This window comes from Ciconia boyciana, chromosome 9 (assembly GCF_034638445.1).
Source record: "Ciconia boyciana chromosome 9, ASM3463844v1, whole genome shotgun sequence".
Taxonomy (NCBI): domain Eukaryota; kingdom Metazoa; phylum Chordata; class Aves; order Ciconiiformes; family Ciconiidae; genus Ciconia; species Ciconia boyciana.
In genome coordinates this window covers 41,001,926-41,029,257 of record NC_132942.1, presented here as the reverse complement: position 1 = coordinate 41,029,257, position 27,332 = coordinate 41,001,926, and the positions used below count along the sequence as shown (strand labels likewise).

At 39.8% G+C, this 27,332-nt stretch overlaps 1 protein-coding gene across 1 annotated transcript in view; it reads left to right on the top strand.

Annotated features, from left to right (window-relative positions):
* The window catches only part of LOC140656917 (polycystin-1-like protein 2), a 42,669-nt gene that overhangs the window by 3,356 nt on the left and 11,981 nt on the right, over positions 1-27,332 (top strand). Inside the window, 31 exon segments of the mRNA XM_072873195.1 lie at positions 1,457-1,642; positions 2,431-2,541; positions 2,966-3,113; positions 4,809-5,038; positions 5,691-6,095; positions 7,206-7,304; positions 8,017-8,066; positions 9,202-9,319; positions 9,953-10,160; positions 10,894-11,011; positions 11,273-11,414; positions 11,914-12,114; positions 12,330-12,475; positions 12,977-13,171; positions 14,027-14,152; positions 15,567-15,749; positions 16,827-16,951; positions 17,773-17,899; positions 19,040-19,174; positions 19,859-20,084; positions 20,491-20,684; positions 21,114-21,344; positions 21,570-21,671; positions 21,887-22,065; positions 22,419-22,565; positions 23,067-23,367; positions 23,370-23,645; positions 24,324-24,540; positions 25,532-25,760; positions 26,524-26,755; positions 27,211-27,307. Coding sequence (XP_072729296.1) covers positions 1,457-1,642; positions 2,431-2,541; positions 2,966-3,113; positions 4,809-5,038; positions 5,691-6,095; positions 7,206-7,304; positions 8,017-8,066; positions 9,202-9,319; positions 9,953-10,160; positions 10,894-11,011; positions 11,273-11,414; positions 11,914-12,114; positions 12,330-12,475; positions 12,977-13,171; positions 14,027-14,152; positions 15,567-15,749; positions 16,827-16,951; positions 17,773-17,899; positions 19,040-19,174; positions 19,859-20,084; positions 20,491-20,684; positions 21,114-21,344; positions 21,570-21,671; positions 21,887-22,065; positions 22,419-22,565; positions 23,067-23,367; positions 23,370-23,645; positions 24,324-24,540; positions 25,532-25,760; positions 26,524-26,755; positions 27,211-27,307 — 5,484 coding nt within the window.

The following is a 27,332-nucleotide window of genomic DNA, read 5'->3' as shown; positions in this document are numbered from 1 at the left end:
TCTATACAAAGTAAAGAACAAAAAAATGCATGAGACGATAGTCCGTATTAGAATTTAAAAGCAAATAATTTTTCAAGCTTATTTAGAGAGCTCTAATCTGTAAACTGATCATGTTGCTGTAGTGACAGCCAGGCTTAGATTTAGCCTTTAAATAACAATAGCACATAATTAGTGCAGTGTGCGCACATTGGCTCTGTGTCCTTGTTTCAGCTGGGATAGAGTTAATTTTCTTCCTAGTAGCTGGTACAGTGCTGTGTTTTGGATTTAGCATGTGAATAATGTGATAACACACTGATGTTTTAGTTGTTGCTAAGCAGTGCTTATACTAAGTCAAGGACTCTTCAGCTTCCCATGCTCTGCCAGGTGCACAAGAAGCTGGGAGCGGGCACAGCCAGGACAGCTGACCCAAACTGGCCAAAGGGCTATTCCATACCATGTGCCGTCATGCTCAGTATAGAAACTGGGGGGAGTTGGCCGGGGGGCAGCGATCACTGCTCGGGGACTGGCTGGGTGTCGGTCAGCGGGTGGTGAGCGATTGCATTGCGCATCACTTGTTTTGTACATTCTTGTATCATTGTTATTATTATTTTCTCTTCCTCTGCTGTCCTATTAAACTGCCTTTATCTCAACCCATGGGTTTTACTTTTTTTTTTTTCCCGATCCCACCAGGGGGGAGGATGAGTGAATGGCTGTGTGGTGCTTAGTTGCTGACTGGGGTTAAACCACGACACAGTGTTTAATCAAGGTACTTAAGGGGACTGATCAAAACAGCAACTGGAGGAAAATGTATTTAAACCTGAGACAACTGAAACAAAAACATTCTTGTGCAACACTCCCATATGAGAGCAGTCTTTTGCATCCTCCTCTTCAGGGTATTAAGTATCCTGATTACTACAGGATACTCAGAATTCTGAAAGATAATTAACTGTCCCAGCTTAATCAAAGACTGAGGTGTATGCATTTAGAGATATGACCTGAGCAGTCCTGCTGAATGAAGTCAGTCAAATATCACACAGGAACAAAGGTGTCTCTGTAGCAGAAATGGGATTGGGTCCCATGCTTAATATGCAAGCTATTTCCAGAGCAATTACCTGAATATCATGCAAATCACACACTGCCACAAGGCTCTTTCGGAAGTAAAGAGTAACTTTAAACCTTCCAGTACTGCAGGTCAAACAAATGCCAAGTGTTTTCCACAAAAATATGGGGTTTTTTTAAATTAAAATATTTCATTTATTAAAAATGTTCTCAAATTTTTGTTTAAGGCAGTAAAAATCATAAATCTATTCTTTTGGATTTTAAAAAAGCAAAAATATTTTATTATTTATTCTTTTGTTCCATTTTCTTAATTGTTTAGCTTAAAAGGGAGAAACAAAAAAAATGGATATGCAGCAGAACTGTAGCAGGATTCTTCAGAAATTCAAAAAGTTAAATCTGTTTTTTTTCCTCCTATTAGAATCTAGCCAGAGCATTGCTTGTGAGAATTACAATGCCACTGTACAATGCGGATCAGGAGAAGTTATTCAAATTGGAGAGAGCTTCTACGGACGGAAGACCCCTCACTACTGTGTATCAGAGACTCCTCGCCAGTATGATACAGATGAAGACTGTAGCTGGATCAGTGTAAAAGATGAAGTAGCAGGTAGTACCTTATGGCATTGCTTGTCAGAAGCATAGAGTACATGCCAAAGTTCCTGGTCCCTAAAATATTTTACCTTGAATTTCAGTAGAGTTAGTGAATAGGAAAGTGGATTATTCCTAAAATGAAGGGAATCACAGAGAACTGACATGGAGGAGGTTCCCACAGGAGGCTGGATGGAAAGGAGGGATTTTGCGAGGAGGAAAGATTTAGAGAAGGAGAGGGGGAGCAAATGGAGAACAAGGGTTCCTCTCACTGTGTGAAGAAAATACGTGGGCACACCAATTCCCTGATGAACTCAGTGGGAGACCTTAGGTTTGACAGAGATGGAAGAGAACACATCCATACAAACCTAACTCCAACCCAGGAGGGGTGAAAAGGCTGGAACCCATGGGGACAGGAGGGCAGGAGAGATCTGCTGCTGCCTGCCGTGTGTCGAGTACACAGCCTGCTGGAGCTACGGGGCTCCGTGGCTTGCCAGACTAAACAGTGACTATGGCCTGTCCCTATGGCGGTTCTTTGGGCTTCCAGCCAAAATTAAACAAAACATGTAACTTCTTTTTTTTTACCCTCTCTAATTCAGCTTTATTCCAATAAAGTGGAACGGTGCTAAGAAATACCAGGCAATAAGCAACACACTAAAGTCAAAGTGATATGGGAGTTTGTCTAGAAATCAGTGACATGATATGCTCCCCCTCCCCTTTTTGTTTCTGTAATCATCTCTCATCTGAGCTGTTACGACAGTCAAAGACAAAACCCACTACTTCATATAAAACAGTCCTTCCTTCCAGGCCAGTGTCATGGTCTTCAGGCCTGCCAGGTGGCAGCGGATGGCACTTTCTTTGGAGATCCTTGTCCAGCTTCCGGAAGCTATTTGTCTATTCAATACCACTGCAAGGAAGGTAAGTGGGAGTGGGCTGTCAACACCAAAAGCCTGTTCTGCTCTTTGCTGTAACACTGTGACCATTGATATTTATCTTAAAAATCACTGCTCCATCCTTAGGGAAGAACCTGGAAGAGCCGTGACCACTAAAAATAGGCACAATAATGTAGCTTCCCTATCCTAACTGAGCGTTTTTGATAGGATACAAAGCCAGGAAATTCAGACACATAAAACACACTTAAATGAAATTATGTTCCAGCAAGAATCTTGACCAGTAGGTATGGAAAAGAATCAGCTCCCTGTCACACCACTAATGCACTCAAATTAGCGGCAGTATCAGCTCAGTTTTGGAGAAGGCCTGCTCTCAATACATGAAAATTAATTGAATTATGTAAGAAATGTAGTCAAACAATGGCATTGAATTCTGTCATTATGTTTTACAGGTCTGCAGCTGGTTGTAACAGATACATGCTTTGTCTTTGAAAATATCACAGTCAGTTTGAACTGGCTGCTCTCTCCGTACTCTGGCAACCTTTCCTGTATCATTAGCACTGGAGATGGCCACACTATTGATCCTTACTACCCTCTAACGTAAGATATATCCTTCATGTATCATCAGACAACCAGTAAATTTCACTGCTTGCATTTTATTGAATGCTACAAGTCTCTTAAATGAAATGTTAAAAATTAAGTAGATTAATAATAGACCATACATACAAGACACTTGTATTCTGCAGAAACTTGTTTTGAAATTAATACAAAATTTTATGTCAAGCTGCCAACCACAATCTTTCTTCTGCTTATTATGACAAGTGATTCCTATTTCTTACTAAGAGAATTTATTCCAGATCCTAAGACACAAAATTACTGAAAAGATGTCAGTAATTGCCAAAGAAACAGGCAATCATTATTTTCTTAAGTTTAAGGAGTATTTTTTTATAACATTTAAAATAATACAATGGCATTCTGGAGGTTTGCTTTTGTTTTAATTGCATAAAAATTGTGTCTTTAACAGATCAAACATTTTTCTGCTGGATTTAAAAATCAGATTTTGTCATAGTGCTAGGAATGACAGAGAATGGCTCTAGAAATTTATTCGTCTACTAATGGAATCTGAGTCAACTAGAAAAATAAGAGTAAAAGAATGAAAACCAAAGAAGTAGTAACGTACTAGAAACAGTAAACATTCTTTCAGAGCTACAGACACAGGCCTGTAGCTGTAAAGAACTTGAAAAAAAATCTTTGATAGTGAATCTTGAAGTAAAATATATTTGCTAGCTGTAAGCAGAGGCTAGCTCTTTTTATGGGAAGCCCCTTTTACTTCACCTACTAAATGGCTCGCAGTCATGCTCATCTGTTTTCTGTGTCCAGTTTGATACCCACTCTTACAGGGATTGCCTTTTCTGGTCTGGACTTGTCATTGGCACGTGTTTGAAGTCCAGTTAGAATGTAACCTTTTTCTTCAATTAGCTTCATTAAAACAGCTAATGATAAATATGCATTATCAAGGATGATATGTCGTGATCTTTGTTTGCATTTGCAAGGTGGTACCATGATAAGAACATAAATAGTTCAGAAGAGAATAGTGTCAGGAATATTACTTATTTGCCTTTCATGGTGTATGTCATTCAAGAAGGATATCCTTGGATTCTTTTCACCATCTCCCTATGCTTGTTAGTAATAATAGTAACTACCACAGACTTCTTCATATCCATTCATCTCCTATTGCTATCATGACCGGAGCTGCACCAGACCCAGGAGTGAAGAGGCATTTTTGCTAGCATGGACAAGTATAGAAGCAGCTGCACATTAAAAAAGAGCAAGGGAGTGCTCTGACAAAATGCTGAGCAGCCTCAGCTTCCACTGATATATCTAAGAGACGGTAAATCGGGAATAAAATAAAGAATAGAGAATTAAGGGCCCTGTTACATGTTCTAATGTGCATAGTCACATGTCTGTGCTCAGAGCCAACAAGTCACAAACCAGATCCAATGCCACATGTTCTTGAACTGTAACCTACCTACTTTACAGCAAAACGTAGCCACCCTTATAGATATACTTTGAGAATGACCACCCCTGATATACATCCTTAATGACACCGTAGCTGGAACAAAGGAACAATCTTCAACCCTAAAGATTCTGTGTAAATAAATGAGGGATTACAGTGATGGCAGGAGAGCTGAGTCAGGTCAGAAATTTGGGAACTGTGACCACTGTTATCACGTAAGGCTAAGGACTTCCCAGGACAGTCTTCCACAATAAGAAGCTGTTCTCTTTCTATTCTAGACTGGTCAGCAATGTCACATATAGCTATTCATCTCCTGGAGAATTTACTGTTTTTGTGGAATGCACCACCAGCGAATGGCACGTGACGGCACAGAAGCGGGTGACTGTTCAAGATAAGATGGATCAGCTAAGCATTACTGGGTGCTATAGCCAGTATGAATCTGGGAACAGCTCTCACTGCTGTACACTGTATGGGGACCTGTTGTGGATTCAAGTTGAACTCAATGGAGGTGAGGGTAATTACTCTGCATGATTTAAATGGCAGGCTAAATATTATGCTACCCATGGGATAGAAGCAGGATTTTCATTATGCAAAACAATACTTCTTTTTAGTGAATGCTTTCCTTCTAATTGTTGCATTCCTGCAACTGAATGAGCTCAGCTCCATTGGAGGGGTTCTTTCTCAGAGCTATTACACCACCTCAAACATAAGTATAAACCCTTTTTCCCTCTACACAAAGCTGACAAAGCATGAGCATAACTTTAGTCACATGAATCCACATGAAGCCAGTAGGAATATTTCCATATTTGAAGTTAGGAATCCACAGAAATGCTTCTCTGATTGAGGGTAAGAGGGTTCCGTGCTGAGCCAGTCACATTTGCTGATGTACATTTTGTTCTTACTTCAAGTTCCTGGAATCCACATATATGCTTAAAAAATAAAATTCAGTAGCGTATGTTTGAATTCTCTTGACTGCCCTAACACTCCCAGCAGAAAACACACGTGACAGACTTCCATAGGGAGCCTAGAGGGGCACAAAAGCCTGCATTGCTGCAGTGTTCTTATGACTCCTTTATAAATAACTGAATGCTGCACAAAGCAGCTAGAATTGGATGGTCTATTACGCAAGCTGTGACAAATTTTGAACTGTCTTTTTGCAGGCAATGGAGTGACCTACATTATATTAGCAGATAACATGACACTCACTGAATCCAGTGCAAAGGAAGGAATTGTCCCTCACAATCTGACACTCGACAGCGCCTCTCAAGAGCTGCTAGGCCCAGGGATACATCAGCTGGAAATCCGAGCATCCAGCAACACAACCGCATTGGAGATCTCTGAGAGCATTGCTGTTCACTTAATTGAGCCAGTATCTGGTCTTCAGGCTGCATTAGCTTCTCATACTCTGCAGCTGGGGGAGAATTTGGAGATAAATGTCTCTGTGTCTCATGGTGCCCCAGATAAGCTGAAGTTTGAGGTGATTGGATCTAATGAAACTCACTCTCACAAAGAAAACGGCCCTCATGGGGAACCTCGAACGTACATCATTCCCGTGCACTCTGAAGGTACAGCATGCTGACATCTTCTGTATTTCTAAGACACTCACAGCTGAGTAGAGGAGTTCACATAAACAGTCACAGCACCCCAGGGTAGGGAACAATAAAGTACAGCTGAATTTGGTAGCTTTTCTAGCTGCTGAAACTTGGTCTGCAGAACAGTATGAACAGCATGGTCTTATTGACTTGTGAGATAAAAAAGTTGAACTGGCAAATGGGTTCTCCGTACAGATACCGAAAGCAAGGCTTCACCTGATTTTTGCAATAAAAAAGACATTGTGAACCAGGGTTTAGTTTTTCATGACATGATCTGATTCAAGTACAAATGATGACATTTTCCTGAATCACAAAGTGTTTTCCTCCTGTTTGTTCATATGTATAACTTTTCAAGTCTACACTCCTCTGCAGTTTACACTGCAGTAATTAATAATCTGAGGAGTTCTCAGTAGACATGACAAAGAAAAGGGGAGGCTTTCTGTGTGTTTGTCTCCAACGTGTAGTTTTTGTTGGACTTACTTATGAATAAGCTTTTTAGTATTTTTTTCTTTCCATTACTAAGAAATCAAAGCCTTTAAAATGTGGGATTAGGGAGATTGTCCTTAAGAGTTAATTCAGTGGCAGAAGAGAAAAATGTTTCTTCATCTAATGAACTATTCAAATCCCATGCCAAAGCTGGAAGTCTAGAAGCTAATTGCGATTTCATTTTATGTTTTAAAATTATTAAATATTAAAAGTTTTATTGGGTCTCCCTATACACATTTGAACAGCCCTTCCCTTCAGGCAGAAATTTTCAAACAAGACAGATGGTCTCTCAAGATGCCTAAACTCATTTGGACTCCAGTATTAGCACACCTCTAGTTTCCTGTGTGGTAATATCATAGCCAGCTGACGAAGAATAGCATTGCAAGTGCTAGGACAAAGGCAGCTGAGTTACTAAAACGCTGAGATAAAGGGGAAGAACATTCCCTGAAAAGCTTTTCACCAGTGGAAACTCATCAGAAAAACCCCAAAGCTCTTAACAGAAAAGAATAGGATTTTTCTTTATGAATTGGATTTTATATCCCAAACATGACGGACTGGTCCCACTGCTATTCTTAACTGGACATTTGTCTTCTCTAGGTACTTTCCTAGTGAAAGTGGTGGCCATGAATGCCTTCTCAAACATGAGTCTGGATCTTGGGTTCATCACTGTGTTGGCAAACAGTTCTCATAAAGAAGGTAATTGCATTAATCTGACAGTGCTGGTTTTGACCACGTAAGAGTCTTTTTGTAATCAGACCATTTAATGGAGTGCTTATGGTTTGCACCTAGTAATTGCTTCACTTCCAGCAACAGTGCTGAAAACTTCTGTGGAGGCTTCTTCCTGATGAAGGCAGATTCCCTGGCTTTGAAGTAGTCATAAATTAGCATCACTCTGTGTATATGTTACGCATTGCACATTTGCTATTTGTCCTAGAAATAATTGGCTTGGGACATAGCTCTGAAATCAGGAAATATTTGCATCACAGCAGTCTCATAAATTGCTGTCAGTATATGCTTCTAGATGGCTCATCCTTACATTTACAAAAGCAGATTATACTAGGAATAAAGTGACTTTAGTACTAATCCTATTGAGACTTTTCCAGTGCTTTCCCTCAATTTTTCTTTGTACATCAATGAAACTCCATCACCTTCTGTGAATTTATTTTGATTTACACCATTATGTTTGAAGAATCAGGATCATCTTCTTTATAGTATGTGACTAGCTTGTTGTTACAACTTTACTGATTGTAACTAGACTGTTTATCACAGTTCTAGAGTCTGATTCTTATAGTCCTATCTTTCAGACTGTTGGTAGTCAAATCCTTTGTATTTAAGTCATATTCAATGAGGATGTCTGAAAGCCTTACAGGTAGCACTAAAATATTCTGCTCTTTTTTGTATTAAACAGATTCTGCTAAGGAAGAAGGCAGCTCCAAAACAAATAACCAAAAGACAAATGTAAGTATTATTTAAGGATCTTTCTTTAAAATTGAAATGCTTAGAAATTTTTCTTAACCAGTAAAAGTGCTGCATAAGATATTGAAAAGAAATATTTGTAGCATACTAGATTATGGACTAGATTTTCTGTGCCCTGTATGATTTAACATAAAATCTACACTGAAAGTCTCCGAGACAAATGTGTTTACAGGCATTCAATCTACAATTTGTAAAAGCCTTCAAGTAACAATTACAAGATTAGAGAAAATGAACTTTTCACAATGATTCAATTTCGGAAGTTGAAATGTGCTTAGATTAATTTTTAAATTATCTACTTGACTAATGGAAACCTCTCTTTGAGGGGCTATCCTTTGAGCAGAGTTTAATATATTTTTATATTGTTTCTAATTGTTTCCTGCTTCTGTATTGGAATGTTTAAGTTATTTTGCAAAGAAGGAATTTCCAGTTTATGGCAAACTGAGAAACTAATGATACACCAATTGCTAGCAGTTGCACAAATTTAAATAATAAAATTGCCAGATATAATATTTTGTTATCATCTGAAAGGTCTAGTTTTTAACTATAACACCAGCAGACAGATATCTGCTATAGGAGACATGCTGTTTCACAAGAAGGCATCGTGCTTTACAGATTGCCTGTAAGAATATATTGCATCAGAGGAATATAAATCTAATTCAAACCTAAGTTTATCAGTTTGTTGCACAGAAAGACAAATTCAGCTACCTCCTTCTTCTTTTTATCTATAGCTGTAATGTATCCAATTTGGATAAAAAAGGAATGTACTAGAAGATGCACTAGAAGACAAATGATTGTCCAAGGGTTAAAAGTCTTGGTCCAAAAATGGAAAATTAATGGGAATTAGTTTCCTAAATACCTGCATTAGTTTTGAAAATGGGAGCTGGGCTCCTAAGCCACTTATGAGTTTGGGAGTATTTTGCCACACAATTTCTCTGCTTCTATTCCCATAGCTTCTACTTCCATACTACCACTGATCAGGGAAAGATCATGTAAACTACAGATCTGCATACAGTGATTTGGGGTCTAAACCTTCAGACCTTTTTCATCATAAAGAAACAAGATACGTATGTGTTTATACATGCTCCTGTCCTAACTGATACATTTACTTATCATTTAGGATCACAAAAAAACCCCCACAATATATATTAAACCGAGTCGCCATGTGGATCCTTTCACAACTGTTACACTTGGCTGGCCAGACAACAACAATAATTCCAGTTTTCTCTGGTCCTGTGGTATGTGCATTTCCTGAACTTTTCCACCAACTTCTATTTGACAAGTAACAAACTCACTGTTATGTCAGATCAAGTGGTGAATATCTGACGGAAGGATGGTTTACTCCGGCTTTAAAGTTTGACACTCACTGTTCATGAAGAATGTCCTTCTACCTTACTCTGGTTTTAACACTGAGCTAATTATGGTCTATAATATGGCATAGTACTCAGTTTTCATCTTTTCCCAAAGGTGGCTACTCCTAGGTTTCAATTTTTCAAGATCTGCCCATCCTAAGCCCTCACCCTCATAGCCAAGAACTAATCCCAAGTGACTTACATAGTTAGGCATTTGCAAGATACATGTGTGTCAGTAAAACAGCAATAATTAGCATCAAATATGATGCAAAAACATTTATGGCTGAAAACTGGATTGAGATTCAGGACATCTGTGTTTTGTCCCCGTATTTATCCCTGGCCTCATACATTACTTTGAAGAAGTCAGTCTGCACTCTGAGCTCTGATTACCCACTCTTTAAATTGGTTTCAGGAAACTTGTTTGCTCTGTAAAGCTCTTTGAAACCTATGGCAGGAAAGTCCTTTATAAGAGACATGGGATGTTATGACTATTCTAATTATAAAGGAAATGTTTTGCAGGAGCTTGCTGGCCTGAGTGGAATGAATGTGTGCAGCAACAGATAATCCTAACCAACCAAACTGAGGTGCAAATCCCACCTTCCTGCCTTCCCCCTCCAAAGTCAGCTGTGACTGTCAGGGTTACAGTCCGAAACCATGGCAATGAAGAGAGGCAGGACGAGCAATGTCTCTATGTGACTGCAAAACAAGAGCTGCAACTAGAAATCAGGTCTGTTTTTAAACCATAGTATTCACTGGTTAATATTATTACTACTCAAACATAGTGCAAGGCCACAGTTTTCAATAATAATGATAATAAAGTGATAAAGTACTTATTCCTGTAAATCTATTTATACCTTACCATCATAGGAATTATGGACAAAATGGGTCTTGCTGCATTTTCCAGTCCACATTTCTGAACATAATCCTTTTGTAAACTGAATAATATTCTTCCCAAAACCATTTAGGGTTTTTGACCCCACTACATCCTTTCAATGTTGGAGACCTCATATGCAAACCTCGTTGAAACAATGGGAATAAAAGCCATAAGATATGTCTGAAATTCCTACTGGACACCCAGATACACACTACTGCTTTAAAAAATCTGTTCTTCAAGAGTCTAGTGCCTCATTAAATAGCAGTGGCATTTCAATGATCTGTTAATAGAATCGTTTCAGGAGCTTAAATAGAAGCAGGCTTCATTTGAGAGCCTGAATCAATTTTGCAACATAAATAGTTTGTGGGTTCTGGGCCTCAGTCATGTTGAAAATGGAGATGAAGGTTCCTAAATCTCTTTAAAATACTTTAAAATTAAGTATTTTGCTATTTGTGAGTCATGTGTCACCTGTCTCATATTGCCGGGCTTTTACAGATTTTCATCAAACGAGAGTAAAACAATCAACATCAAGGACTATGACATCTCCTACAGTTACTACTTGTAACTACCATTTAATTCCTTACAGGTGTGAGGCAAACTGCAAGCCAGTGAATGCTAGTGATGAAGTTGTTTTGAGTGTCTCTGGACAGGACTCCCAGGCCATATATTATAACTGGTATTTAGATAACACATTCCAAACCAAGGTGAGAGCATCAGATTTTTCGGAAATACTGCACACACAAGAATAAACATCCATCCTGAGAGAACGCCACGTGGCCTCAGAGTGATACTTTGTCAAATGGACGCTTAGGAAATAATAGTGAAGACTGACATAAGGGGGTGCCAGGTTTGGGAAGGGTTATGATGAAGGGCACCAAACTGCCACCCTGCTCCTGATAAATCACAACAGAAATCATGGCAAAGAGCCTCTACTGTCATGTTTTCTTTTCTGTCTGATTTTCCAGTCTACACCCCTCCCTCTAGCCTGTGGCCTGACTGGTTTCCGGCAGAACTCTTTGAATTTGCTTCAAAGCAACACATCCACATTGAAAATGAACAGCTCCTTCTTGCAGACACAGGGAGAAGCTTTTCAGATTAAAGTAACAGGTAGGGGCAAGCAGGGTTTTTCAGACTCCTTTGAGATAGTTTCTGCCATCATAACATCACACTGACATTACACACACATAGCCTCACTGACAAGTAAGTTAAATCATTCCACAAGTTGTGAGCTGTTACTTTATGTGTAGGTTCTTTAAAATAATTAAGAGCTAAGTTTGTTCTGGGCTGTTGCAGCGCAGGACAAATTCAGTTATCTTACTCCAAGCTGTTAATAACTTCGTTAAGGCTCATCTGGAAATGAAGTTATGCTTAATGCTTGATCAAATAATACAGTCTTGCTTTATAATGCGAACACTACCATGTTTTTAATAGTTCTTTTCCTCTTACGGCTCATTCAGTAGCAGGATTTAATTTCTGATTAGGCCCACCCTGATGTTTCTGGTGCCTGAACAAACAGCATCATTGCTAGAGTAGGCAAGATTAATGTCTGAAGATCAGTGCTGCTGGGGCACAATTATTGCTGACGTTTTGCTCCCTCCACTCCCAGCAATGACTCAGCGTGGCTATGGGGAGGAAATCTACCTTGTCAGCACCATGCCTCCGCCCGACATCCCCAGTTGTGCTGTGTCTCCTAAGCAGGGATCAGTGCTCACCACGTTCAGAGTCTCCTGCAGTGCTCCTTGCTTGGCCAATTCATGCCAATCCAGTCATAACAGGCAGCTCACATACTGCTTCTATCTGAAATCAAGTAAGTCCTGAGGTGAACTGTTTGGCTAGCTGCTTCGCCGTGTTTCTAGCAAGCACTGTTACTGTTGCTAACAAGAGCAGAGGCACAACCTGCTTCTGCTCCCCAGAGAGACTGAGTCAATCAGGCCTACAGAGAGCAAGCCCAGAGCCTCCAGTTCTTAGAGAACAGGAGGTGTCTGTTGTGTCTGGTAGGTGACCCACTCTTTCCTGTTTCAGATTCCCTCCTGCACTGTGGCCCGGACCCTGAACTGTTCCCAGTTTATCTTCCACTTGGAGAAAAGGAAAATAATTTCATTTTACATATGACAATTACTGTTAGCAACAGCTATGGTGATACAGTTCAAACTAATGCTTCGGTGAAGGTACACAGAAGAATTACTTTATTTCAAGATCTCTCAAGTTTATACCTAACCTGTGATTCACTTTTGGAGCTTCTTCCCATTTTACACCTATTACTTCCCTCTGAATGTGCCATAATCACAGTTTTCCTATCTAACAGAGACTATTTTCTGTGGACTCGAGGTAGTCAAAAGAATCTTCCACTGTCCTTTTTCTAGGACAGAAGTTTAAAAGATGATCTGTTTGGACATTGGGCAACATAAGCTGTATTTAGTGAGTCTGGAGTTACTCTGTGTAGGCCCCAGAAAACTCTTGCTTCTGCCCCAGTGCCCCAGTAAGGAGATCCTTATCAGGCCACTAAAAATAAAACATTAAAAATAGGGAACACAAAGTTTTCTGTCCCACTCTAGCTAGGCTGTCACAATGTCCCACTCTAGCTAGGCTGTAAGACGATCATGGAAGCTGTTCAAAGATAATTACAACAGCATTAGCAACATTAAGAGCATATCTGATTTCTTCACTAGGTTGGACATGCAGATATGATCGATGGGAGCCTGACCCTGCAGGCTATTGTATCTGAGAAGGCAAACACCATCCTAAAAGATGGGAACAACAGCATGAGTCTTTTCCAGCTGTATAAGTCAGTGACATCAGTCCTTAATCAGGAGACCCAAGAGGAAAGCTTTAACGTATCTTTACAGATGGACACACGAAAAGAGGTCAGCCAGACACTTGTTTTCTTGCAGTACAATGCAATATAATGGACTCTTCATATTCTTCGACAGCTCTTAAGTAATAAAAAGCTCATACATCACCACTTGAAATCAATGGGGGTTTCAAGTTTCTAGTATCTGTCTCAGTGTTTGGCACAGGTTTCAGCTATTTTTCACTATTTGCCCACATAAATAATTTGTTTTATCATCCATCAGTAAAAGAATTCATTCTCAATTGTTATTGCATTAACTTAAACTAATTTGGACGGTCTTTTTAAACTTAAAATCAACCTGATTTTCCACAAACAATTTAAATATTAATAAAATGGCCTCTCCTGCAGGAGAAATATCCTATCTAATTTTCCCAAAAGTACTAGATGACAGTAATTTTAGTTTGTTCCTTTCAGCTACCAGCTTATGTTTAAGTTATAAGCTTATATTTGTACAGTGCTTTGAGTGCCTCAGATGAACAGATCTAGAGAAATGCAATGTATCCTTCAATTATGATTCATTATTTGAGTAACATCAATCATACATGGCTCTGCTTTCTCTGGAAGTGGCATTTATACAGTAATTCACATACATTAGTACAAATTCTCACAAGTAACTCTCCTTGCTATTAATGGATGTTAAGTGTATAAATTCTCTGTGTTGGGAGGTAACATAAAACTCATGATTATACAGTTATTAAGGCAAGTGGCATCTTGTCAGTAGACCTAATATCTGTTTAAATGATCCTTGTTGTGAAGTCTTACTCTACTGCATAATTTACAGCAAGCCTGGCTGTCAATATACAGCACTACTTGCACAGTCCTAATTAGCATCTTATTCCTTTGCCTAATTATCCCTTTTCATCCCAAGCTCCGAGGGCTGATGCTGACAACTCTCTCTGCTGTTAACATAACATCAGTGCAGACTGCTCTTAAGATGTCAGAAGTATTGAAAGAAATCACTTACAGGAGTGAAGAGCTGTCTGTCTCAGCACAGGTAAGAAGCAATTCATCTTCTATCTATCTCCTCACACTAACAGTATAGACTCTATTGCACCCCATTGACCTTGGAAGAGTTTCAGTGCCTTACAGTTATCTGTTCTTTACCCATTTTTTCAACTGTACCAGCGTGTGTACTTTGACCAGAAGGGAATACATTTTGCTGTTTCGAGTAAGCGAATTTGGACTCACAGACATTGTCTCAGCAACCACTACAATCCAGGCTATGACTGTCTGTCCAGCTACATTTTATGATACATCTTTAAGTTGGAAACTTTACCTTTTAGTCAGAGGCATGTTAGGATGTATATTTTATCTTGTCAGGCACTCTTAGAATCCTGAAGAAAAACTGGCCAGGAGGGTTTTTCTCGAATTGCCCAGATCCATTGGTCCCTGATCCATCCACGCACTGTCACAAAACACACGTAGACAAGCTGTCAGTGAGGCAGGAACATGGCTGCACCCAGAGGAACTGGGCACAAATGTTCAAACTGGCCTCACACAAGTATTTCTTGAATCTTATCTGGCAACATGACATTATTAGTAGATGATGCTATTTATGTATAAGGAGTGAGCACATGGGAGGACAGAACAAACTGGCACCGGGGAAGTTTCCCAAATATGCTGGCAATGAAAAAAAGCTGTCCTGATTTCTGATGTATTGTGGCAGCCAGTTGCAGCCAGACAATGGCTTGGGAGCATTTCAGCAGTATGTGGTTAACTTTGGCAAAACACGAACATAGCTCAGATTCAGTATTCACCCTACAGTAAGGCTGCTAAGCGTTTGCAGACTGTGGGAATAGATATGTCCAAGCTTGCAATGAGTTTGCTTGGCTGCTTCACCATCCTGGGCTAAAAGCTGGCCAGTGCTTTCACAATCACAAAGCAATCACTGGCTGTATTCGGTCACAAAATAAAAATTGTAAAACTCATTCTCCTTTGGCACTTAGCACAGCACAAGGCCAAAGGTATTACTTGCTGGTAATCCAATAGGGTTTGTGGAAACTAAGATTGAAATGCACATGCACTTGACAATATGGTGGTATTTTTTGGACACACCACTCAAAGTATAACTTAATTTACTGCGTTATTGTACGTGTAAACTATATCCTTGACCAGTGTTTGACAGACAAGCTTCCTTCAGATGTTATTCATCTTTTTTACGGATTAAATCTGTAGAAGCAGGCTGCATTTTTCAGGTCTGTATTACATGTTAGTATACCATCTAGTATATCATCTTTATTGGCATTTGAGGTATCACCCCAGCACAAATAATTATAGTAAAAACAGCATTAGCCACAAATAGTCCCATGAGATTACTTATGTTGCAATATTCAGTAAATGACACAAGTGTCACTTCTGTCATTTGCAGTACCAACACATATAAACTTTTCTCCTTGTGTCCCATGCAGATGGAAGCTAGCAACACTCTCAAAGATGTCAGTGCTTCCTTGCTCACTGTAAACACAGAGGACAGCAGAGATGATCAGAAGTTAAAAGATGCAGCCAACTATCTATTTAATGCAGTGAGTAATGTCCTTAAAGCTTCTGTAGAAATCAGAGCTACGAACACTTCAGTGCCAGAGGCAGAACAGGTAATTTTGGTTTGGTCCAGTTTGTAGTGGACTGTGTGTGAACATCTGCTTGCTTTGGAAGGTTTTTAAGAGCTCTGCTGCCTCTCATATTTTTCAGTTGGCATTGGGTAGGGTTCATTGTGACTCCATGATGGACTTGAATATCAAAGGAAACTCTCCCCAGTTAGACCTGTTAGACTGAACGGTCTGCTAATGAAGATGATAGAAGCCTCTTAAGATTTATTACAGTTAAAGCTGAACAGGACAGAGCACTGGAGAACACAGCATCAGTGTGCAACCTCTAATGCATGACAAGCACACAGAGATTTTTTTCAGATTTTATTCTATCCCCTCCTTGTGCCCCATAATTCAAGGAAGCCACAAGTATTCGATATTCATGATCGGCTCCACGAATTCAAAGCTGGAATCAGCTCTGGTTGCTGCTTACACTTTTTCAGAGAGCCCACTCTGATTTTCTATTCAGAATTATGCAATGTGTTTATTTTGTCCTATCCGTTCCTATCTATATGTGAATCGTCACAGTTGCCTTTGTGTGCTTTCCTGGGCTGAACATACTTTAAATTTCATCACTGCAAGAGGGTAGGGCATGAAATAAATCTAACCTGAGAGAAAAGGTTATGAACTGTTTGAGCTCCCCCAGGATAACACACTAATAACACACAATTAATATGTAATTAGGTCTTGCTCGTGCAAGTAACTAAACACTAAAGTGTGCAGCTAACAGGCATTAATGTACAGAAGTGCATGAATATATTGCATTAAATTGATGTCATGTTTGTAGTTTCAAATTTCACATTCAAATTTCAATGTGTAGAAGTTATAAATAATAGAATATAAAAGTAAAAGCTGTAAGATATATTTATTTGCTGTCTGCAATGTTTTAATAAGAATTACAGAAATTGAATTGCTGATTAGAATAACCTTCTCTGAGATTAAGAAGCACATCACCAAGTTTGCCAGCTTTGTAAGACACTGAAAATTAGTATTTGTTCCTAAAAGGAAGTAAAGGCAAATAATGTGCAACCTGATGATTCTGAGGAGCTTTGTTGCAAGTTTCCTCCTCTAATCCTTTTCCAGAGTTCAGTGTCGCACCAGCTCCTGAATACAGTCAAAAATCTACAGAGTGTCCTTCTGTTTGGGAAAGAACCGGATGATGAACCAACAGTCCTTACCACTCCTTCTGCCACAATGTATATACACAGGTAACAGTAACAGTATCTCTCACCTAGGCTCCTGATAGTTGATCATCAGCTTTGCCCCAAATATTCATTACATTGTCCTTAAATGGAATAACCCAACTAAATATTGTAGCATAATGACAACTTCAACAGTGCAATGAGGCTGTCATTACTAACCGATAGCAAGAACAGCTTGGACTCCAGTTAGCTTCAACAAAGCCCCCTTAGAAATTCTCATGCTGTGTCTTCTTTGACCAATGGAGAATTTACTGCTATTTCCTGGATGAGGCAGTAGCTGCTTACCTTTGAAATTACGTGGAAAACTCATGTCATGCCAGTTAAGGGTTGGGTTTTTTTCCAAGTTGCCAATAATGACATGTTATATAGAATTGTAACCAGTTTGGCAGAAGCAAATATAATCATGAGGAACCTGACAAGCATTCTCCATTCCCTATAATCATCCCTAAATTGTTCCACAAAAGCCTGGTTTTCATCCATGTTTAACTGTGCATTCAAAACAAGAGCATGTTCACATTGAAACCAGGTATGTCTTTCACATAAGTACACCTAGTTGGGTACAACTTCCTGTCCAGATACACCAATTCCACACCTTTTTTGATGATTCTATGGTAGTGTTATGTGGAGTACTACGTCAGGGACAGATAATGTACAAAGTATTTACTGGCGGAGTTAGAAATAGTTTTCCAGCTAAGTTATCCTCATGAAGTGAGAAAGCTTTTTCTCTAGATATGAAGTCCACGCTATTGATGGTTTTTTTCTGTTCTTTTTTTTTTTTCTATTTCTCTTTTATACTGTTTTGCTTGTGTCCAACCCTAACTGGACAGATTACAAACAGAAAACATGGATGGCACATCCATTAATATCTCCAATTCCAGCTCTGCCAGCTTTACTCTCCCACCTGCTTCCTCTCTCAGTGTCTCAGGCGTTGATGATGAAACAGTGGATATAAGGGCAAGTGAACAGCTTTTATCTGACTCAATCTGATATACAACTTCCATTCTTGGTCTAGCAGTTTTAGAATCTTTTCTGCTTTTACAATGAATACACAAGCATACAAGTCATCCCTCCTGTCATGCCAAGAAAACAATTTGAAATATTTTTGGTCAAAGAAGCCTTCACTTATCTTAATTGCATGAGGTTGGTTCAGCAAGCTAAGGAGGACTGAAAGCCTAAATCCCCCATCCCATCAGCCCCTCAGATGATACACTCCTGATTCATACTTGCATGGCTAGAGAAGGCAATGGAACGAATCAATACCTATAAATCTATTTGCTGTTTGGTTACATCTAATGGTCTGAGGAGGATCCAACTGCTCAGAGCCCCTGTCACCATTAAAACTAACCTGCAGTGGTCCTGTTTCATCCCAGCTAGAAATACATGAATCTGAGGCACTCAGATCCTGCAGGAGACAAAAGGCCTGCAAATGTCCTGATGATAACACATCTCTCATCTGAATTAGGATATGGTGTTTTTCCCTTCAGAACAACAGATTGCATATTATTCTCATATTTTTATAATACATTTTCTAAAGGCCTCTCTGGTTGATTTGACACTCTCAGGAAACCACTACAACACCTGCAAAATATATAGGTTTTCTCATTGTGTCTTTTCCAGCTCTGCTAAACAATGTCCAGAGCCCACTGAAACCAGTGGAAACATGCCCATTGTCTTACCTGAGTGTTAGGAGAGGCTTCTGAATCCTCTCATTGGACTGATGACTCTCACATACTCTTCTGTGCATTGTTCCTAATCCCAAGAGGGGTGCCACAGCCTAGTTTTGGTAGAGTTACTTTGAAAAAGGCTTATGCAATTGCATTTTGATATTTGGTGTCTAAAAGGCAAAAGGGTTACAAAGAATGGATACAATAAACATTGTGCCCATATCACATTTCAAAATCAAAATTACTTTCAAGGTTTGTGTTTGACCTAACTTAGAGATAAGGCATTTTATTTAAATCTGGATGCAGGCTTCTTTTAAGTCGAGTACTGTTTGGGTCTGAGCTCAAGCTTTCACTACTCAGCAATTTAGAGTGCGAATATAATGAAATATTGACAATAGCTCAAAACTGACTGATAATGTCTTGCTAATAGATGGTGAGCTTTGCAGTGAATCCCTTTTTCTCCAGTGACACCAGTTTTGACATCAGTGGAACAGTGGGAGGTCTAAGTCTTACTGGTCTGGATGGCTTGATCATACCTGTCAGCAATCTCAAAGAAAACATTGAGGTAAACCCACTATTTTCTATCCCTCTCCCTCTTTTTCCATTTTTTCTTTCTCTGTTAATGAACTGTCATTTGTGTTATCATCTTCCGAGGTGACTGCAAATGGTGGTAGTGTTCATTACATTATATAATGGGATCATGGTGTCTGCATTTGTGATGGAGGGATTTGTGTCATGTGAAGAATGAAATAACAAATATTTCTGTCTTTTCTTTAAAAAGAGGTATCTTATCCTTCATTTAAATGGATGTGAGAATGCTAATAGTTGTGGAAAAAGACCCCAGATTACAGTCATCCCGAAACACAATGCAATGTCTGATTTCATCATCCAACAACTGTATGTTCATATTACTACTGTTTGGGCTTCCTAGCCCATGTATAAGCTGACATCTAAATCGTTCACATATGCACTTCATGTAGCCAGTGTTTCAGTTATAATCTCAGCTCTTCATTCAGAAATGCACCAAGGGTCACAGACTTTGTGATGAGTTTACATAGGTTTCAAATGAACTTTTCAGAGGTTAGCTGACAGTATCAAGAAAATTACTTTGAAGCCAATATTTTTGGTGGCCATGCTTTCCCTGTGTTATGAAAAAAGATTATCTAGCATGTGGCGATATTGTGTTTATAGATAAGAGAAGCAAGATGCTTTGCTGTATTTAAAGCTATGTCTTTCTGTTTAAAAACAGATAATGTTACCAAGGCTTTCAGCAACTCAGGAAGATAAGATTGTGTTGAATCTGGGCAATTTTAGCACTTTCCAAGTCAATATCACCTCAGAAAACACATCTATAGTGATTCACCTGGAATCTGAACATGACATTCCGCTAATACTCTACTTAGGGTACGGTTATCATCCAAATGAAACTAACTATGATATGAAACATCAACTGTTCTGTAAGAAAACTACTGGAGGTAAGACAACTTGTTAGTGACCCACGAACTTGTGCATTCTGGGCTTATGTAACCAAAAGACTTTCACCACCCATAGCAAGTTAAGGGCAGTCAGTATGGGGAGTGCTCATCCACAACTTTACAGCACATGCATATTTGCAGAATGAGCCTTGACCATGAGCTCAGATGCCTAACTGGAAGGAAACCTCTCAAAGGAGTGTCAAATTGTCATGCTTCAGGGTTCCAATATCTAGTATACAGTGCTCACTAACAGGAGCAAAGAGTGGGATGCTGTGAACAATGAGATGCTAAGAATGATTTCATACCTGTTTCTTCGGTTTGTTTATTTTATTATATGCAATGCAGCTACATACTTCTGAATTAGCATTTCTATATACACATTGAAACTAAAATATTTATGTTCAAGGTGAGACAAACACCTGGGTTCTTAGCCCAGAAGAACTCATTTTTGGAGAGGGAACCTACTATTTCATGGTTTTACAAGATATGGGAATGGATTCCACAGTCTATGACAAGCTAGCTATAGCTGTCACTTGCTTTGCATCTCGCTGCGTATTTTGGGATGAGCATCAGGGGAACTGGAACAGCTATGGATGTCACGTAAGTAGAGAGAAACAAAACAATGTTTATAGTATATACTTCAAAGCCAGCCCTTATAACCACCATCTTGTAGTAAAATTATATCATTGAACTCACACCATAAAACAAGATCATTCTGAGCTGTTTTAATAAACTCAAGTTTAGTCATAACAGACTAAGCTTCAAATGACATTTCCACTTCAATTTCTTGGGATGATCTTCTATATAAGAACAAACAGAAGCATTCTGACAAGGCTGTATTATATTACAATGCCTGTTTCTGACTAGACATTAGAATTAATATTCCTTATCGGAACTTGAACGATTCTTTTCTGCATAGCAGCTCTCCACACTAATTTACCAATCTCAGCACTGTCTTCTCATTTGCTTGATAAGTTATCTAATACTTTGAAGCCAAATGTTTTATTGGGAAATTTTTCTGGTTTTCAGGTAGGACCAAAAACAACTCCTAGAAGCACACAGTGCCTCTGCAACCATCTGACCTTCTTTGGGAGCTCCTTCTTTGTCATACCCAATGCCATAGATGTTAGCAAAACTGCACAGCTATTTGGTACATTTGTGGACAACCCTGTGGTGGTGACAACTGTAGGATGCATCTTTCTGATATATGTGCTTGTAGTTATTTGGGCTCGAAGGAAAGACATCCAGGATGATGCCAAAGTAAGTCTTCAGCTAATAAAGACTGAATGTCTTTACACCAATTCCCACTTTGCCTAGCCTGTTTCAATAGGAAGTCTTCAACCCATCCTACTCCCTTCCCTTTAACTCTCTGTTTACTGGTAAGTATATGTATTGTTCACAAGATGACAAATTCCTATCTACAGCTTTAAGGAATCCATACTTACAGAACAGCTAACACACTGCTTGTATTGTGTCACTCTGCAGGTGAAAATCACAGTACTGGAAGACAATGACCCCTTTGCTCAGTATCGTTATCTTGTGACAGTTTTTACAGGACACCGCCGTGGGGCAGCCACAACCTCCAAGGTACCCATGGCACTGTGTGGTAAGACAGTTTATGCACTCATTTAGAGAACTGGATGAATAATGGAGCACCTGAGGCTATTAAATAGGATGGCTCAAATGCAATGTCTAAGCCAGAAAGTCCTTAGATTTGATGAAAGCAGGAAGAGTATGCCAGAGGAATAATCATAGATAGGACCGAGATGTACAAGTCTTCATTTTGCCATCTTATTCTCTAGGTGACTCTCACCCTCTATGGACTGGAAGGAGAGAGTGAGCCACACCATCTGACTGATCCCGATACACCAGTCTTTGAACGTGGAGGAGTGGATGTTTTCCTACTCTGTACCTTCTTCCCTCTTGGGGAACTGCAGAGTATTAGACTGTGGCATGATAATTCAGGGGACAGTCCATCCTGGTAAGTGGAGATCTGGAGGTCCTGGGAAGTAAAGATCCACAAATATTTTTTTATAAGGATAACAGTTTTCCTTTTCTAGCACTTGAAAATTATCCTTGTACAGTTCTAGAATGGAAAGAATTGTTAGTTTCTCATTTTTGCAGATGAGTAGATCAAATCATAATCTAAACTGCAGGACCAGGAGTGCTTCCCATATCCTCTGTCCAGTACAGGATGGGATGTGTTCTGTGCCTTACAGTTTAGACACAACCTAAGAAGCTGAAGGCCAGAGTTTGTCCTCCATAGTCCTGTTGAGTCCTGAATTTCATACCACTCAGTTACATGTGAATGTGCCCTGTATGTTCTTCCAACAGGTATGTGAATCGAGTAATTGTCCATGATCTGGCATGGGATCAGAAATGGTACTTCCTCTGTAACTCCTGGCTAGCCATTGATATTGGAGAATGTGTCCTAGATAAAGTGTTCCCAGTAGCTACAGAACAGGACATGAAGCAGTTCAGGTACCTTCTATTCTATGGACTTTTTTACTCTTGATAGCAATCAGTCTAGAAGAACAAGTATGCAAAAAAGATCAAACCTCTAGGCAAAAATGAAAACAAGGGAGGTCTTTCCATTGCCTCTGAACAAGGAGAAGAGGAAGGATGGTTAAGTAAGTCTAACTGTTACCCTAACAGTAATATCACACTGGAAATACTGGTGTTAAAGAAGGATAGCCTGACAAGACGTACAGAAACCCAAGCATCTTCTCTTATGTGTAATTTCCCTAACAATTTATACAGAAACTGCTCATGATTAGCTTTCCCTCCATGGTGTGGCCAGAAGGAAAGGATGTAAGTATCTATGACCATTCCATGCAAATCAAGCCATGATATTTGGTAGTTTCTCATCATTATTATTCTGATAGTGCCTGGGAGCATGAACAGGTCAGGACCCTGAACTACAGCTTTATTCTTCCCTCTCCTTTCTAAGTATCCATTTGATTTCCCTCTCCTCCTTCCCAGCAATCTGTTTTTCATGAAGACCTCCAAGGGTTTCCAGGATGGGCACATCTGGTACTCGGTTTTCAGCCGCTCCCCACGAAGCTCCTTCACACGAGCCCAGCGCGTGTCATGTTGCTTCTCACTGCTTCTTTGCACCATGCTGACCAGCATCATGTTCTGGGGAGTCCCAAAGGATCCGGCTGAGCAGAAAATGGATTTGGGTAACAATCCTCACCATTGCTTGGGCAGGGAAATAGAGAGACAGCAGAATCTAGAAGCAGGACAGTTGAACAAATGGGCTTTTTCACAGGAGGGAGATATCTGATGGTTCCTGGTGTTATTTTTACTCCTCCCCTCTGTTTGATCTTGACAGGTAAGATCGAGTTCACATGGCAGGAGGTGATGATTGGCTTTGAGAGCTCCCTCCTCATGTTCCCCATCAACCTGCTCATTGTGCAGATCTTCAGGAACATACGATCCCGGCCAGCCACGCAGGGGAGACAGAAGAAGCCAGGAAAGAATGGTCGAGTGTCCCCAAGCCTACCTCCCACCCCACAGGTCACCCCGGCTGTCTCACTCACTCCAGAGGCTGTGATAAAGGCAAGTCCCTGTGGCTGCTCCCCAGTGAGTCCTGCAGTGCCCTCTGCTGCCATGCACTACCCGACCTCCCCAGCTTAACAGCAGAACACTTCCCTGTCAGATGCCCTTCAGCTTGTCTGAAGCAAAAAGCCAATTATGCACTGGTGCAAAGCACTCATTTACCCATCTACATGGAATCCCCGTCTTCATTAAGATCGGCCTATGTACATTCCAGCCCTTGCACAGTTATTATGTGCGACCAAAATCACTGTGTTCAGGGGTTAAAGCAAACATTAAGCAAAACAGTGAAGATGAAAGGTACCATAGACCCTGTCTTTCTCCGCTTAGGTCCTCAGGCAGGTAAGCTGCATTTTTGAATCCTGAAAGCTATCTTGCTGAACTCATTGAAATCTGCCTGTCACATCCAGCACTGTAGGATATGCTATCCTTATCCATTCTGGAGCTTTTAGCAATTGGTGCAGTTCCCAGCCAGTGGTGCCTTCAGATCACATCAGCTTAGGCATTCACACATTAACTTAGGCATTCATTTATTTTCAATAAAACAATAATATATGAGCAAACAATCCCACTGATTTCATTAAGACTTGCATTTGGCTTTTCCAATGAGTGTACCAATGAGTGTATCAGCTTAAGTCACTGCAGCCACAGTCACTGCTGTGTTTCTGCTGTCTTTTCTAGGATATAAGAAGAATTGCCAACTCCCTCTTTAAAGCCCTGAAGACTCCACCTCTCACTTCAGTATCAGATCTTGGAAAATCAACTAACATCAACACACTTTTGGCATTGGTTGAAGACATCATCTGCCAGCAGAACAGAGCTGGGCAAGAGTTTTATGATGAGGGCAAAAAAAAGGATGACTCTATAATCGTCACATTAGGTGCTATGGATATCCAAGGTAAACAACACAATGTGACATGCCTATTGAAACCTTTGTAGTGAAAATGATGGTAACACTGGATGTGATGACCCAAGCTCTTCTTACATTCTGACTCAAAGGCAATTACAGAATCACAGAATAGTTGAGGTTGGAAGGGATCTCTGGAGATTATCTAGTCCACCACCCTGCTCAGAGCGGGGTCAGCTTGAGCAGGTTGCCCAGGATCACGTCCAGCCAGATGTTGAATATCTCCAAGGATGGAGACTCCACAAATTCTCCAAGCAACCTGTTCCAGTTTCCAGCTGCCCTCACAATTCAGAAGTTTTTCCTTATGTTCAGACAGAGTTTCCCATGTTTTAATTTGTGCCCATTGCCTCTTGTCCTTTCACTGCGCACCACTGAGTGCCCAACTAAGTAAAGACACTGTGAAATTTCAGTTTCTTATGCTGTAGAATTAAATGTTAGCTACCAGTCTGGCCTGGGAGCAGGATCAGTATCTAATAGCATAAAGACTCACAAATACCAGTTGTTTCACAGTCTTTTTATCCTGTCCTTTTTTTCTTCTTGGCCTCATGCTGTTGTTCCTTTCAGTCTGACTCTTAACTTAGACATTCATTTATTTTCAATAAAACAATAATATATGAGCAAACAATCCCACTGATTTCATTAAGACTTGCATTTGTCTTTTCCAATGAGTGTACCAAGCTACTAATTGCACAGGTAAACTATGAACAAATTAGCACTTGGTCTTATCTGACTTCTCTATTAAGGTTTTAGGACCTCTGTCTTACTAAGTTGCTTCCTGGCAACAATTCCAGCTCATTCCAGCAGAAAAGCATTAAAGCTCTAGTACTAAATTTGCTTTTACATGTCCCTTCCAATGTTATTCTTCACTTTGTCACATTCATGAGCTTGAGCTCCAGTTCTGCTAACCTTTGTACTGAACAGTATTTTAATCTAGGGATAGCTATGCTGATTTTCTTTAAAAAAAATAATTCTTTACCTGCAGAAAAACCAAGAAGCCCAACTCCAGAGAAGAGAATGTGTGAGCGACTGAAATACAGCGATTATGATCGCTGCTTGTACATGCAACTCCAGCATGTACAGATGGAGCTGGAATTACTAGGGCCCCATAAATTTCAGATGCCTCAGAGTTACACACAAGCTGTTCGTCAGGTTCAGCACATGAAGAACCTCCTGGAGAACCGGATCTGCTCATCAGCGCCCATCAGTGAGAGGTAACCTAGTTCTCATCTCGTTCTCAGTATAAGTAAATTCAGGTTGTGAATTCAAAACTGGTCAGGATGACGGAGCCCAAATAATTACTGCTTAATATGTGCTAGATGACCATTAGTATAGCTGTTTTACTATTATACTATTGTAGGAGCAACAAAGAATTTTCAACGCACTGTGAACTACACAATACAAAAGCAATAATGACAGATCATCGCTCTTTGTCATTTTTGCCTCCAAAACTGAATGTTACAATACAATGCCACATGATAGTAAAGGCTGAGATAATCACTCAGCTCCAAAGTCTCAGACATCTCTTAAAATGTATGGATTAAAAAAAATTAATTAGCAGACAAAAATATTTCAGTGAAATATGACAATTAAGTTGGAAGTATTGAAAACAATACCACTAATTATCTCTCAGGCCTTCATGGTGATCACAAGAGATGTATCCAGCAGCTAAAATGCACTCATGATTTTGTCAATATTTCTACTCGAGGTTCAATTATGCATGAACTGAGGAGTAAATAAGCCCATTGTATTTGTTTTGATTTTAGCTGATCTCTTGCACACTTCCTCATATTTTTGCTCGCTGTACTTTTTGCTATCCATATATCCTATATAACTGCATTAGTTAAAAGAATCTAGAATATTTTGATTGAGATTTTAGATCATAAGATGTTGCCTATCCCCACTGAACCCAAAGACTGTGATTTTGGCTTCTGTTCCACTGCAGACTGATTTTTTCTCTTCTGGTTGACTCTCAAGGTGGTCCCTTACTCCAAGCTTCTTTGGTGATGGCAAGAAAAGTCCTTCTTCCAAAGGGCTGCCCTGGTGGTTTGTGTTCATTGCTTGGTTCCTTGTGGCAGCCACCAGTGGTGTATCTGGGTTCTTTACAATGCTCTATGGTCTGCATTATGGCAAGGAGAACTCCATCAAGTGGCTGATCTCCATGGCCATCTCCTTCTTGGAAAGTCTTTTCATCACACAGCCCTTAAAGGTGAGATCCGCAGAAATAAAACCACTGGCCAATATGAACTCATTCTACTATCATTTCAGGAAGACAATGTAATGTGTTCTAAAGAACCACAGGATTTAACATGTAAAATGAGAAGTCTTTGCCCTTAAAATAAGAGCTAGCAGGTGGTTTACAGGGTTCTGTTGTCTTTTGTTGACATTAAGTCCATTAGTTTCATCTCCCTTGTTCTGCCAGAGTTTAACAGGTGATGAGGTTTCTGACCAGGGAAGATGTGTCATATGGCAAAATCAGTTTATCTGGATGGACCCCAGCACTGTGCACTGTTCTCTTGTTAATGAGCTTCAGCTGCATGAGTTCAACAAAGCCAAAGCACAGTTGTTCTCCTGCAGTCCCTGGATCCAAAGGAATCCAGGTCAAAGTCTGAGCTTCTTTAAATGAAATGGGCATATGGTGAGTCTATAGCTAATTCTTTCCAGGTGCTGGGATTTGCTGCTTTTTTTGCTCTGGTTCTGAAGAAGGTGGAACATGAGGATGAAGAAAACACAGCTATTGATGGGCCTTTATCTGCACCAGGTAACTGTCTGTAAAGTGAGAAATT